The sequence below is a fragment of the Limulus polyphemus genome, unplaced genomic scaffold (genome assembly GCF_000517525.1).
Source record: "Limulus polyphemus unplaced genomic scaffold, Limulus_polyphemus-2.1.2 Scaffold83, whole genome shotgun sequence".
NCBI classification, from domain to species: domain Eukaryota; kingdom Metazoa; phylum Arthropoda; class Merostomata; order Xiphosura; family Limulidae; genus Limulus; species Limulus polyphemus.
Genome location: NW_013665693.1, coordinates 128,936 through 142,527, shown reverse-complemented (window position 1 = coordinate 142,527; position 13,592 = coordinate 128,936). Strand labels below are relative to the sequence as shown.

Here is a 13,592-nt window from a genome sequence, read left to right as displayed (position 1 = left end):
ATACCTGTTGGATTATCTAGGGAATTGTTGGAGCCATAATGACTATTTGTTGGGCTGGAATGATTGGAGATCCGGCTGTGTACTGCTGTTGTATTTGGGTGTGTTTCATGTAATTCTGTACACACAAGTCCTTGATATTAGTTACATATGTTCAAACAGAATAGGATAACAATAATACAAAATTTACTGCCTATAAAACCTTTTTCTCAAGTTAGTAACATGATTTTTATCAATTACATCTTGCATGGGTGAAATAGTGTTAGCATAATTTTGTTACTTTTAAGCATTCAGACTTTAGTGACAGACAAACATGAAATTTGCATAAAAACCTGTGAAGTCTTGAAATACCTGGCCTTAAGAAATTCTCATAAATCCATCTAACTTAACAAAACATTTTTGATTAAACAATATTTGGTAAGGATTTGAATTTACAAGCAAATATAATACACACACAACTTCATAAATCATTATACACCTTGTTATAAAGATCATCCATTGTGTGTGTGTTTTAGCATCCTATACAAAGAGTTGGCTGGTTCGATTATTGTATTTTTTGGTGTGGTAACTGGAAACTGTTCAATGATGTACAAAGCCTATTTTATTTTAGGATTTTTGCCTGAGAAGAGGGATAAAAAAAAGTCCCTAATATAGTGCACATTTCCACTATTTTATATACTTTTTGCTTGCACCACCCAGAGTTGGCTGACTTATTTATTGTAGGTTGTTGTATGTTTTGTATGGTAATGGGAAACTGTTCACAGTGTACATGGACTATTTTATTTTAGAGAAGGGGATTAAAAACACCCTAAAATAGGGCATATTTCCACATTTCTTTTAATAGACTTTTGGTTTTGAATTTAAAGACAAGTACCTTATCAATTAAATTAGTCAATTATTACCTTCCAAAAGGCAGGATATGCAATTAACATCAACTGAGGTCATTAGGGATTTAATAAGAAAAGAAAGAAGGGGAACATCATCTAACATTATTCTTTACACAATTTTTTTTTGTTAATGGGTACCACTCAGCATTACATAAATTATTCAGCTATACTAAACATTTTTTTTGTCTTGTATAACTAAGATATGTCTTTCAACCTTAATACTAATGTAACTAATTATTGTATTTCAACGAGTGACAAGCAACCACAATGTTAAAATGTTACAAGGCTAATCTGTAACAAACTATTAAAAAAATCATCTCAACTTAGAAAATGTAGAAACTAGTAAGTATTAGATTCAAACTCCTCTCAGCATTATAAAAACAAATGAAAAAAACTTGTGTTCATAGTTTCTCCACATATTCTTTCTGTACCATCTTTTCACATCACTGATAAACTTCCGTGTTCTTAAGGGCGGCTCTCATAAACATTTTGAATCTATGTGTATTAATAAATATAGTAAGACACCTACTAGCTAGTGTTTAAAACCAAAAACATTTTCTTTTCACAGTCAGTCAGTTAAGTGGAATAAGGATGGCCATATGTTTCTAGAGTTAAGTAAGGAATTGAATATTTTCAATGAGTATTGTATATACAGAATTTAATCATTATACAAAAGAGACAGGACAACAACCAGATTTCAATAAGTAATGAAATAAGTGACACTTGGATAAAATGTATATGTTACATTCTGTTGAGAGTCCTTAGTAAAGGAACAGGGATATATAGCCACGATGTCTTCCATCTCTACCTCATAACTACCTTACCTAGTGAGCTGAAAAGTCTATTAACACAGGTTCACTCAAATGTGCTTACCTCCTGAGGACTGAGAGATAAAAGGAACAAAAATAAATACCAAAATATTAAAAAAACTGGTCACACAAAGTGGTAAAATAGGTATTTCAAATTGAGATTATGATTATCTCATTGAGATTGATCCTGTGATGTAGACAGACTGGTAATTAATGAAACTTGCTAATTGGTCGTGCTCATTAATCAATTATTCTCTCCTGATAGGGTCAACACAATCCATTAGGAGTGCTGTGATCAGTATCATCATGTTCCTGTTCACATTATTGTGACCATTCATATAAATAATCCTTGGGCCAGCTACATGTATTAATCACTCTTATACTGTTCAATCGTTTCTATTTCCAGAATTGATTATCCATGTTAACGAGGAAATGGCAGATCAGCCTGTACTCCACATCAGAAATACTGGGTATGTTTAAGCATTTTCCATTGATATATATTTTTGTGTTTTCAAATAGTGATAAAAATAGTTTTATATTAGTCTACAAATTTATACAATGTAATTTTTTGAAAATAATTGTAATCTTTTTAAAGAAAAGTTGGAATATTTCTAAAAATAAGAGAACAATATATTAAATACTAGAAAGCTAGTCTTTTATGATCCAATTTGAAGTTTGTTTTATCAAAAACACTCAAATAAATAATAAAGGTATAAGGAAAACTGTGTGCCTTGTTAGGAGCTTTTCAAGTTTCACCAATCATGGATAATTAATTATCTAATCAACTACTATTTTATAATGATGTGATGAAGGTGAAAAAATATGGAGATCCACTCCATGCCAGCATTTAAGATGTCTACTTAAAAGGTATAAAGACAAAGACACCAAAGACATAGCCAAATGATGAATGAGATGTAACTTGAAATACATGCTTAAGATGGTAGGGAATATCATGATAAACAAGACCTATCAGCTGTTCCCAATTTGTTAATATGGATGGAGCAAGATCCATGGAATGAGAATCGTCCTAAGGTACAAACAATTATGATGATTCCCTCAAAAAGATTCCATTCTTCCAGAATAAGAAGAAACAGCCCTGACAAAACATAGAAAATGTCTGTCAAAAGAAGAACCAGTGTCAGTCAAGAGTAGGTAACACAATAGTGGTGATCAACTTTTGCAGCCCATGTCTCTGGTAGGAAGTCTCTATCACGATATATATGTACAAAGCCTTCCTAGAAAAAAAAAAGAATTGTATGAGAAACATCAATGGCAAAAAATATATATCTGAATGTCTCCCACTTGGTGTGAACAATAGAATACATCTTCAGGGAAAGATGGCAGAATAAACAACTTGCAAAGGACTTAAAAGGAGAAGCTAAGCAACTTAAGACCAGACTCAAACCTCATTGAGAAAAATGTCTAGGTACTTGTGGAAGATGTACTAAAAAAAAGTAGGAACAAGAGAGGAATGTTACTTCTGTGGCAACTGAAAGTGGCTGAGATTGCAGCTCTGTAACATGTAAGCAACAGAAACATACAAACCTCAAACATGAAAAAGATACATGAAATAAAATGAGACAAGCCATTAATGAGTTGGAGAAAGAGAAGAAACTGAATTCCACAGATACCAACTCTAAAAGACAGACCAACAAGACTGGTATAATGCCAGGGAGAAACGTCTGCAAGAACCTGAAAACATTCTAGCTACCCAAGAAGAGAAGCCAGCTTTACTAACAAAGGACCCTATAACAAACATCCAAGAAGCTGTAGATGACAAAAATCATAGTCGAAAATGAATCAAAAAATCATGGAATAGGATTACTCTGAGATAGTCAAAAGGAGTGTAAACCATAGTGGATCAGAAAGAAAAAAAAAAAAGACAGAGAAAATAATTTCTCTCAAGACAGGCTCAAAATATACACTGTTAGAGAAGCTAGACCCAGAATTGGAAACCAGAAGATGATGCACTGCTGTTGCAAATACATTAGGCATGGGAAGACTGAACCATTTGCCCAACCAATGAAATATCAGCTCAGAAAAAGACCTAATGTATATGTAGCCAACAAATAGAGAATATGTAGCAAACAAAGGTTGTGAGATCAATATAAAGAAAACAGTGGTAACCAACTTTTGCAGCCCAAGTCTCTGGTAGGAAGTCTTTATCAGGATGTACATTCAGAACCTTCCTAGAAAAAAGAAAAGAGTATGATAATCATGAATGGAAAAAAAAAAATCTGAATGTCTCCTACCAAAACCACAGTTAACAAGTCTGTGAGTACTAAAACACAGCAGTGGTGTAACTAGGGCAGGAACTCCTAACATGTGGAATAGCCCAAATCTCTAAAAATTAATTAATATGAAAGTGGAATATGTAAGAAAACAACAAACCCTAAAGATATCAGGTTCTAAACACATCACCCTAACCATGGAGAAATATATCGGTGAAAAAAAAATCTGCGGGAGTTGGAATAAAAGGGGAACCTACAACATGTGTTTCACAAATGAGCCCCACTTGAAGTTTATCAAGAGTAGTAGAAAAAATTCCAATAAACAACATATCTAAGAATAAACACCAAGGAAGGGCAAGATCCCATTTATGTTATCTAAAGAAAATGCAATCCATATGAATTGTCACATAAAGAGAAGTCATCATTCCTAAATCAGAGGATATATTTGAAAAGTATGCATACCCAAAACTCAAAGGATTGTAAAACCAAAGGTGATGGGTAAAGATCCTAAGAGAATATCAATACCAAACCTCCGATGAATAAGAGATTGAATACATGCACAAGTTGAGACTTGAACTCATGAACAATCCATCTCAAAAAAGATGCTAACTGGGAGGTCAACTCAATGTGAGGTGACCATCAAGTGACAGTCCACTGATCATCCATGTAATGATGACAATCAATATTGAGTTGTGTGTAGAAGACCAGTTAATAGTTTAAATGCATGTGTGAAGACAGTGCTTAATCCAAATCAGAAAGGATGGCCATAAATGAGAAATCACTCTACCATGTGAAAATGGGTGAAACAAGACATGTAAATAAGTGTCTCTGAAATCCCTACTCATCATCCAAAAACCTTAATAAAAAAAGTTTCACATGATTCTCATAGGTTCCAACTAGAAAGAAAGAATATACAGATAACAAGTAAGACAGAAAAGATCAAACACTAGTCTTCTTTCTCCTGTTGTCTTTGGCACCACAAAAAAAGTACACACCCAGAGGAAACATTAGGTACAACATCAATATCCCCTTGTTGTAGAAAAAATTCGAAAATATCAGATGAAAGGATCCACAAATAAACAAATATCTGAGATGAGCCCCAAAAGTTTGAACACAGAAGTCATCCATAACAGAGACAATTGGTAAGTCATAAGACACCTACCATCTTACACTGGTGCTAGACTATACAAGAAATACGAGTAAATGTACCTAGCATTGAAAAACATTACACTCAGAACTCTAGAAGAGAATGACAAACCAGAAGCGAAACAAGATGCTAAAATCTAATCAACCCCTATTGGCAAGCTTCTCCTAAATGAGAAACAAGACAAATACTTGCAAAGACATTATATATATATGTATATGCGTGTGTGTGTGTGTGTGTGTGTATAAATAGAGAGAGAGAGTCAGCAGATCAGCACCTTGCAACACAACAAAACATGCAAAAGTGTCAAAGGAACATACAGCCATGTAGGAACAGAAACACTGTAAATGCTAAAAGTGGGTAAAAATATGATAAAATCTTGATTCCACTATAGATAGCCACCTATGGAAGCTATCTCATAATACAAAACTGATATAAAATATTCTTAAATACAAAAATAATGTCAAATATCTTCAAACAAGAGGCATGAGGTAAGGATGAGGTCAAAGTAGGTATGTGATATTGTTTAAAATAATCAGAATGAGGATAACCAATAGTGAAGCAAAAGAATGTCCCAAAACACGACAAATCATAATCGTGCAAGGTATAAAACTGACGATGGGTCAAAGTACAAAATAATGTGGAATTATTTACTAATTGGCATTTATTTGTACTCAATCAAAAAGTTCAATTCACTTCAGTTGAGAGCATTACAATATCTAAAAAACAATATTACTTTCATGTTCCATTAAATTAAAAAGAAAATCCTACCATTGTTACAAGATTGAGCAGCACAGGGACTAACTGGATGTTGAGCTTGGTAGTCTTGTCCATCAATGTCAGAAGTGGAACTCAAAGGTGAACCAGATCTCCTCCCAGACAAGCTGCTCACTAAATTATGAATAAGTTACATGTTACTAAAATAAGGTATACCAAGCAGTTTGCTGCCTAGTTAAATAGTTCAGTGTTTCACTCTATAGCAGTGTTAAAATTGAGTTATTAAAACAAAAAGCATAGTTTTAAAACATAATCCTGCCAGAGCTTAAATTAAGCAAGAGACCAGTTTGAAACTAATTACCAATTCAATGTATGTTACTATAACTCCTTTAAACTCACCTCTTATTGAACTACTACAGATTTTGTTAAAATGAAAGATATTTCAAAGTAACTCACTAACAACATTTTTTCTTTATACTAAAGTATTTTATATGAACAATAACATGAAGTAATGCTACAAGCAAAATAAGGTAAAATTTTTTAGTATCTTTAATACCAATTTCAATAACCAGTTCCTACTACAGTATTTTCCTGTATGTGTAATGCTAATCCTGATGCTATAGGTATAAGCTGTTGTTCTTTGCACTACTGTACAGACTTTCAAATACATTTCGTGTTCTGGTTGTGTGTGAAAAAGTATGTTTTTAACTGAAAGAAATTAAGAGGCAAAGGCAGCTCAGCCCCGATCATGTAAATTTTCTAAAAAAAATGATGCAAGCACCTAAAAGAATGCACATTTCATTTCTACTGCTAAGGTACTTTGAAGAATCAGCCACCAAATCTATTTAAAACCATAAATGACAAGGTTCACCTAGAGATGTCATAACAAATAAAAACAGAGTAAGCTTAACATAATAAAATAATTCAAACACCATTTTTAATTTTGTGTATACAAACTTTTGGTTTGTTCCATATAAAACATTATCTCAAACAATTTTGATATGATAATGTTTTTCACATTAAGAAAGTACTTTTTTTTTTCTCATAAATATAATTAACTTTTCTGCAGAGGCTATTAAGTGGCTAATGTTTCAAGTGGAAAACGTGTGTTATTTTAGAATTAGTAAATGTTACTGTTGTTGCAAAGTGTCGAGAAAGTATTTGGACAGTATTTTGTTTCATTTCATGTTCAGAAAACACATTATGTATGTTTTTTTTCTTTGTGTTTTAATTATGTAAAGAATTGAGGAAAACAAAGAATTTTTTTTAAAATAATTTTAATCTTTGTGAATGAAAGTTTTAAATGGTTAGTAAAAGACTGCTGTAATGAGCTTTATGCATTTATGTACCTATTCCACTTACAAATAAAATACGTTTTGGACTTTTAAAGAAAAGTTGCAATATTTCTAAAAATAAAAGAGAACAATAAATCACATACTAGAAAGCTAGTCTTTTATGGTCAAATTTGAAGTTTGGTTTACCAAAAAGATTCAAATAAATAATAAAGGTATAAGGAAAACTGTGTGCCTTGTTAGGAGCTTTTCAAGTTTCACTAATCATGGATAATTAATTATCTAATCAACTACTATTTTATAATGATGTGATGAAGGTGAAAAAAATAGCAAAAAATATGCAGATCCACCCCATGCCAGCTTTTAAGATATCTACTAGAAAGGTACAAAAACCAAGAGACAAAAGACATAGCCAAATGACGATTGAGATGAGAAACTTGCTGTTCCTGATGATGCGTTTACTGAAGAAACCATGGTCATTAATAAATGAAGTATTTGTGAAACATACAACTGTTTTTGATTTTTTTATTTAAATTCTGTATTTACTCAATCTTTTTCACAGATAAAAATGCAACTCATAACTTTTATTGTGAGTAGCAGTACTTCTAAATGTCACATATCCTTTGGTTTATGTTTTTTAGGTGTTTTTAATGATTAATTTTTTCATCATCATCATCATAGCATAAAGTAATACTGCATTTAACTGATTAGATTTATCTGAAATAATTCAAAGTTTAATAAAGTAGTCTTTTGAACCACACATTAAACAGTATTTTTGTCATCAGCAAACCTAAAATACATATCTTGAATAGTTGATTTCATTTAAGGATATTAGATAATCACCTGAATTTCTTTTAGGTGTGCTTGCTGGAGAATACTGCTTTAAACCTAAACAAACAAAAAATAATAATTAAAAAAGATATTTAAACAACAACAGATAAATATTGACATAATAGCTGCACCTTCCACTTTCATAATAGGATATTACAAATAATAAAATACCAACTTTGGACCTACATTTCGTAAATAAACTGATGAAACAACAGCACTCTGAAATGTGAATAAAATTAATCAAATATTCATTCATTTTCAAGGTAAAGATTAACTGAACAAGTGAAGATATTATAAAAATATATAAAACTGTAAAAACATCAACTTTTATTGCATTTTGTACGAAATGCAAAAACGCTTCTAAAAATGTTTCAGCCCTCATTAAACAAAGCAAGCTTTCTTCCTTAAATGACAGTTCAAAATTAACAGACTTCTAACATGGAGTCATCATCCATCAAATTATCTTCATCCAAAATGAAATTTCATTTGAGTATTTACCCACATAACTAAAATTATATATATGTGCAAAAACTTGTAAAAGTATTTCAGAAAGGCATTAACCTTAGTCTTATTCTTTAATACATACATTTCTTCTCAAACTGAATTTCTACTTACAACAAACACATGCACATACAGAAAATTTAAATGATATAACAATATACTTTTTCATTAAATCTAAAAGGTAATGGCAATAATAATAATAAAAGAACACTGACATCAGAAACTTACTCTCTTCTTGAAGTCTAGCTATCTCATGAACATCTATGACATCTGCAAGAGAATCATCTTCTAATGCCACACCATTTTCACTTTTTCCTTGATAACAATATTGTAATGGTTCAATTACTGGTATAGCACCAGGAGGTAAATTCACTTCTCCTTCCCTTTTCCTTCGATTTCGAGTAAAGGTTCTGGAGTCAACAACTCGGCATCCTAAGAGTAACAGAAAATATTTTCAATTCCTTTACGTTAAAATATCACTATCATCTTATATCTTAAAATACATCATACAACTAATGGTTCTTTACCATGTTTCTAAACCATTTAATCTACTGTAGCTTTATCTCTGAAAATAAGCCAAACATTACACTGAACAATAAAATATTTATATGTAATTCACACATATTTATTACATTGTCTACGAACCATTTATTAATGTTAAGACAGTAAAACTAAAATAATTTTCATTACCCAAAATGAAAAAATCAGAAGCTCATTCAATCTATTAATTCAACTAAGCTAGATTCACTGAACATTTTACAATTAAGTTGTGATGGAAGAAGATTAAAAATATAGAAGCTGAATGCCATCCTGCGTAAAAACAACACCCGTAGCACAGCATTAAAGGAATCAAAGCTGACTAAAAAGATTAATCTCTGTTTGAGAGATTTTGTAAAAATCACAAAAGATAGAGAAAATTGAATGAAAGGAGGTATAGCATTCTTGACCAAAAACCCTGATGCCAATTTGAAATGATTGAACTAGCCAACCTATTGACCCTGAGAATGATAAAAACTCTGAAGTCATTACTCATCTTCCAGATCAGTCCCAGCTAATATAGATGTTTATCATACAGACAGGTCAATATTCAGTACCAATCTAATATTACATATTCAAAAGATGTTCTGATTGCTGGTGACTTCAATGCAAAAAAAACCCATGTGGAAAGAAAACATCCTTCATCAAAATGTAGAAGATCTCTGCATCAACCTTAAGATCTTAATGATGGAATTAAGATATATTACTCGGAAACCCATGCAACTCGGTCTGCCTTATACTTGTCCATGATAGTTATTATCTAGCAGAATAATGTGAATGGACAATACTCCTGATTTCTATTAGTGATCACAAGCCTATTGTTAAATCCTTGAAAAAAAAATCTTTTCAGAATAACCAGGTTCAAAAAATGAGATGAAATTTCTATAGAGGATCCTAGAATTGCTTTACCAATACTTGGATGCTACATACTCAACTACATCATGATCCTGAAAAAAAGATCTGGATGAACTAATAAGTAACATCAATAAATTTATGAAATAGGCCATATCTTTGCCATAAGGCACAAGAAATAAATGATGATGATGATAATCATATCAAACTAAACCAAGCAACAGCAAAATCCAAACTAGCCACCAACAAATGTAAATGTCAAAAGTAGGAAGAAACATGTTGAAATTTTGATTCCACTCCCTATGAAAATTCTCTCATAATATGAAATAGAAGAAAAAAAATCTTAAATACTAAAATAATGTCAAATATCCTCAAACAAGAAGGCAATCATGCCACAACTAATGAGGAAGCGGCTAACATCCTAGCAAACCATTATGGTAAAACAAGCAATCTGGATTATAATACATCTGATAAATAAAAGGAAATAAAAACGTCCATAAATTCCTTCCAAAACAAAAATTTAACCTTCAAGCTGATGATATCTTCCAAAGGCTTGAAAATGCTTTGAAACATAGGCCCTGAAATGAAACAGTAACTTTTTATTACCATAAATGAAATCTGGACTACATGTAGACCACCAAAGATGCGAAAGATTTCATTGATTACACTTGTGTAAAGAAGGGAAAAGGTGCAACTACCAGCAAAAGCTATCAACCATTATCACTGACTAATATTTTATACAAGACTGTGGTAACTAGCCAAAACAGGAAAAAAAAACATTTAATAAAAGAACAACTCTTCTATGCACGACAATCAATTATAGACAGAATCCAGGAAAACCTTCCTCATACAACAGATGTTATCTTTATAGATGTGCCACCTGCATTTGATAAAGTGTGGAGAAACTGCTTTCTATTCAAACTTCATGAAACAGATACTTGAAGATGAGTGTTTTTACAGACAAAAGGTTTCCTGAGATATAGAAAAATAAAAATGAAATTAAACACTAACCACTTGAAAAGAAAAAAAAACTACACGAGGGTGTTTCCTAAGACTCTGAATTTAAGCTCTCTACTGTTTCTGCTTTACACTTCAGAAGTCCATTAAAACCAATATAAACCAATCCTTAGATGCCATTATGAATTGGAACTTTACATCTGACACTCCATTTAAACTTATCAAAGACTAATTTTTGTCTGTTCACTACAAATAGATGAAACAGGAATTATTTTCTAAACTTTAGCATCAGATGTATAGTAGTATATAGAAATAATAATCAATCCCAAAATACCTTGACAACACTTTAGATCCTGAATTATGTTTCAAGAAACATATCACAGAAGCTGAATCTCATGAAAAAATTGTATGGGGTTTCGTGGGATGCAAGTTCAAAGGTACTTCAAACTACATACACTCTTATTGTAAGACCAATCATGGAATTTGTCTCACAAAACTAGGCCCAGATCTCAGAAATGTCGCTGAAAAACTGGTCAGTTCAAAGTAGAGCTGGCAAACTCATCTGTGGAATCCTAACATCCATGTGTTATACCATTTCTTGAATGTCAAAAATGCTTGGTAGTTCACATACAGTTTTACAAAAAATCATACTGCCAAACAATATTTAAAAAGTTGAAATATAATTTTGATTTAAAAGATCAACAACACTTCAAATGGAGACAAAATTGGATGAACTTGGGATGATACAAAAAAATTCTTTAACTGAAAGACCCTGGAAAAATTATTTCTCCACTAAAGTAAACCTGAATCTAGTCACCCTGTGCAAAAAGACTGACTCACCTAGAGTCTTCCAAACCCTTGCAAAATGGACTATTGAAAAAAAAAAGATACCAAACAGCTAAAATAAAGCATAACAAATGAGCCATCTGATGAACCTCTTTGAAATGGTGGGTGTTATGTTCTTCTACTCTCCAAAAGGCCATGTCAAGGACATCAGTCTAAGATCAGGGCTAGTTGCATTCAATTTCCCTTCAGATCTAAATGCAATCTTAAGTGGTATAGACACTTTCAATTGTGACACCCATAAAACATCATCTGATGATCTAGCTATTATGTGTGACTTGTAAGCAGCTAGCTATCCTTGCAGTGAATGGAGCTAAAGACTCCTTGTCTAAAATCAAGTTGTGCAAATGTGGGGTGCAACCCCATACGGGTAACACAGAAGATTGGTAGAAGGGGTGTGCAACTACAAATATACGGGCATATGAATTACACCTAAATGTACAAATTAAGAAGTTTTAAAAACTATATTACAAATACTGCTATTACTAAGTAATATAGTAACGACAATTAACAGGAGAAAATGAAATGTGCAGTATATATATGTGTGTGTGTACAAAGAGATTATACAAGGTGCAAGGAGATGGGGGGCATAAAAAGTTTGTGCACTATTGGTCTAGAGAAATCCAACAACTATAAGAAAAAGGTATGAAATGCAGAATCCTGTAGAAAAGAAAAGCTTCAACACACAGAAGTAATCTCAGAATATACTTATTCACCTACAGCTAAGAAGAAAAAGAAATAGACTACCATAAAATCACCTGCAGTTGGTTATCAAGCATCTAAAATTACTGTTGTTCATCATACGCATGGTTTTTGTATTCAGTCAAATGGAACAGTGTTCCATCTGAATGCAAACAATTCAGAATGCTGCTGCTAAGACCAGAACACGCAGTTGTGCATTAAAGTATAGAAAAAGAACGAAAGAAAGAAAATAAAACTTTGAAAATGAAAAGAATTTTGAATTCCTCTTCAGTGGTAAAACTGTAGAAGTGGCAAAAGTTTGTTCTGAAAACTCGTTTAGTTCGAGGGATATGACAGTTTTAAAACTATCAAGAAGGATATTAAATGCATAATTACAGTTATACAAAAAGCAAAAGGTCACAGCAAATATTCATTTCAAAGAATGTTATAATTATGAAGCTGTGAACAGTTGCCTGATGTCATGCACATCTCAATATTATACAAAAAAAAATAGTACAGCAAGGCAATTAGGGAAATTTTATGATCCATTAATCATCGGGCCCATTGATTTATTAGATCCAACTAATTGATTATTCTCACGAGTCTTTGATGGTTGAAATAATCAAACAGAGTAATAATTGAAAACTAATAAAATAATTACTTTCTGTGACACTAATTGATGTGATCGATACTCATAAGTTATAGATTAATAGTTAATCACTCATCTAAACAGTTGATAAAACATTCTCTCTCGAATAATTGCATAAACCTGGCAAGCAGGTAAAAAAAAACAAACAGGGGCATGCAACTTATGTGATTGTTACAATGCTTATTTAAAATAATTGGAACCAGCAGGTTCAAAGATGCAAACCTGCCAACATTAAATTTTGAAAAATAGTAATCCCTACCAGGACAAGAGAAAAATAATATAAAATGGTATCACTAATAATTATGTTTTACTTAATACTTACTAATTGCAGTGTACTACTGATTAAGAGTCCTGTAAGTAGCACTTTGAGGATAATACAATATCATTGAACTTTTGTGAATACTCATGTCTAAAGCTTCCGCTTGCTATAAACTTTTCTTTGTTGGAGTCACTGGGGATGAAGCAAAACCACATTTTTCCATCATTTTCTTCTCAAACAATGATCAGCCACCCTAGTCACTTACTATTTACACACTTTTTTAACAGACTATTTCAAGCATTTGCAAGACTGAGATGCAAAGCAAATAACAGTGAATTATTTCCAGAAAATTATTAGTAGAAAAAAAAAGGTTGGTAAAAACATTCCAGAATTTCTCCTGAGATC

General features: G+C 32.0%; 1 protein-coding gene across 1 annotated transcript in view; it reads right to left on the bottom strand.

Annotated features, from left to right (window-relative positions):
• The window catches only part of LOC106467737 (SLAIN motif-containing protein 2-like), a 58,609-nt gene that overhangs the window by 17,858 nt on the left and 27,159 nt on the right, over positions 1-13,592 (bottom strand). Inside the window, exons 4-8 of the mRNA XM_022396639.1 lie at positions 11,090-11,108; positions 8,638-8,841; positions 7,921-7,965; positions 5,840-5,959; positions 5-115 (exon numbers count right to left, since the gene is read on the bottom strand). Coding sequence (XP_022252347.1) covers positions 5-115; positions 5,840-5,959; positions 7,921-7,965; positions 8,638-8,841; positions 11,090-11,108 — 499 coding nt within the window. The remainder of the gene's footprint in view (positions 1-4; positions 116-5,839; positions 5,960-7,920; positions 7,966-8,637; positions 8,842-11,089; positions 11,109-13,592) is intronic.